Raw genomic sequence first — 2493 nt, 5'->3', positions numbered from 1 at the left:
ATGCAGAAAGAAAAGGAGAAAATTTAGAAGCCAGAGGCAGAAGCTGACTTTGTAATTGGTTACTGTGTAACTCTGGATAAGTAGGTATTTTTCAGAAGATGGATAAAAGACTCAAAGATGAATGCAGGTACCCAAAGCCAAAATACAGCAGGGATGACTCACCTGCTTATTTACCCACTTGACATTAAGAGTGATTGTAAGATCTGTAAGTTCTAGAGAATCAGGCAGAAAGCTCTCTATGTGAGGATAGGGATTAGGCCTTTTCACTGGTGACTTGCAGCTGTGCCCTTTGAAACAGAACTCCCAGGTGCTGCCTAATTTCCTTGGTCTTGGCCCCATAGATAATGGGGTTGACCAGGCACGGGAGCAACAGGTAGAAGGCGCTGAGCAAGTTGTGCACATCCTGGGAGGCAGCGTGGGCCACACGGTAGACGACAGATGAGGACAAGGTGGAAGAGTACACAGTGAAGATGACCAGTAGATGGGAGCCACAGGTGTTCAGGGCCTTGGAACGTGCTCTGCCTGATGAAATTCGAAATGCAGCATGGATGATGCGGGAGTAGGAGGCTCCAAGTAGCAGCATGTCCAGGACTCTGTTGAAGATGCGGATAGTGAGTCCCACAGTCTTGTTTATTGAGATGTCTCCACAGGAGAGCTTCATCAAGGCCATGTGCTCACAGGCAAAGTGGTGGATCACATCTGAGCGGCAGAAGCGAACCCGGGAGGCCAGCCCTACCACTGGAGCAACAATGCCTGTGCTCCTGGCAACTGCCACCCCCACCAAGCCAGACAGCAACTGACTTGTCACTATCTCAGGGTAGCGGAGTGGGTTGCAGATGGCAACATAGCGGTCCAGGGCCATGACTAGGAGGATATTGCAGTCAAAGGCAATGAGGAAATAGATGCAGAACATCTGGACCAGACAGTGAGCCAGGGAGATGCGGTTGAAACCGGTGGAGAAGCTGAATAGCATGACAGGCACCACAGTGGTGGTGGCACAGATATTGACAGCCAGGAGCAGGGCAATGAGCAGGTACATGGGCTGGTGCAGGCTCCGCTGGGCCACCACCGTGTGGATGACTAGGGCATTGGCGAAGACAATCACCAGATAGAGGCCGAGGAAGGGCAGCACCAGGAGTATGCGGGACTCTTGCAGCCCTGGAAAGCCCACCAGGAGGAAGCTGGTGTAGGACAAGTTGGAGCTGCTATTGCTCCACACTGACATCTTCCCTGGGAAGCAGGATGGCTCTGGGAAGATAAGAAGTGCAGGAGGCCTGGTTTCTGTACCTTGGCCCCTACCAGGGCCTGCCCCAGCTTTACCAGGCGTTGGTCTTCATGAGTCTCCAATATTCTTAGGGAGGAAAAAATGAGAAGTTACATGTCATAATTTAATGAGAAATGTTTCAATAAACCTTTGCCTGTATTTCAAATAAATCCCTAAGTGTAGATTTTGGATATACAATTTTTGGATCAAATTATATGAACATTTTTGAGAATAAGTAGATTTGAAGGAAAGTTGTATCAATCTTGTCACTGAATCATTGGTGCTAGTATTAAATTACCATGATTAAAAAAATAATTTTAGTAATTTGATGGTTGAAAAATATCACATTTTGATTTGCATATTCTTTTTTTGTGAATTTTCTTTTCATGTACTTTACCCAAGTACTACTAGGTACTAAGTGTTTCTCTCAGCAATTTAAATATTAAAATCATTTCCCCTTTTTTAATCCATTGAAACAGATTTTCCAAACCTTGGTACTATTTTTATTTTATGATATTATTAAGAGTAAGGGTTTTACATTTATAAAATAAATCTATTGATATTTCTTAGTGTGAGTTTTTTTCTTGCTTTTATGCTTAGCAAACCCTTATTCAAAGATAAAAAAGATAGTATACTGTATTTTGTTCTTTGAAATATGGCCTAATTTTTAATGTTAAGTTTTGAGTCATATGAAATTCAATAAATATTTCACAATTTGATCACAGTTTGATCATAGTTTGATATGTGACATAAAGTGATAATTTAACTCAATATTTCCTCCTCCCAAGTTGCTAACTAGTTGTTTTTGTTCCATTTTCTCAACTGTTTTGTGCTATCTTTATCCTAGATTAAGTTCTTATATGTGATGGGGTCATTTGACAGGTAGTGACGTTCTCTTTGTTCTTGGGTCAACACCTTTTTATTTTTGAAATAAACATTCTTCTGAGATATAATCCATTTACTACACAGTGTACCCATTTAAAATGTACAATTCAATGTAAATTCCCCATTTCCCCAGTCTGCTCAGGACTAGGGTACCAACCACTGATCTACTTTCTGTGTCAGTGGAGTTACTACTTTAGACACTTCATATAAATGGAATCATAAAATATATAGTCATTTATGGCTAGCTTCTTTCACTTAGCACAATGTTTTCAAGGTTCATCCATGCTATATCATGCATCAGTATGCCATTCCTTTTTAATGGCTGAATAACATTCCATTGTATA

General features: G+C 41.6%; 1 protein-coding gene across 1 annotated transcript; it reads right to left on the bottom strand.

The window, feature by feature from the left end:
• Nucleotides 1–253: 253 nt before the first annotated feature.
• Nucleotides 254–1225, bottom strand: LOC123805278 (olfactory receptor 52K1-like). Its single transcript, XM_045817758.1, has one exon. The coding sequence runs from the start codon at nt 1223–1225 to the stop codon at nt 254–256; it is 972 nt and encodes a 323-aa protein (XP_045673714.1).
• Between the last annotated feature and the right edge of the window lie 1268 nt (nt 1226–2493).

This window comes from Phyllostomus hastatus, unplaced genomic scaffold, assembly GCF_019186645.2.
Source record: "Phyllostomus hastatus isolate PE091 unplaced genomic scaffold, TTU_PhHast_1.1 phas_scaffold_317, whole genome shotgun sequence".
NCBI lineage: Eukaryota > Metazoa > Chordata > Mammalia > Chiroptera > Phyllostomidae > Phyllostomus > Phyllostomus hastatus.
Note: the sequence above shows the minus strand (reverse complement) of the source record. Positions and strands in the feature narration are given on the sequence as shown.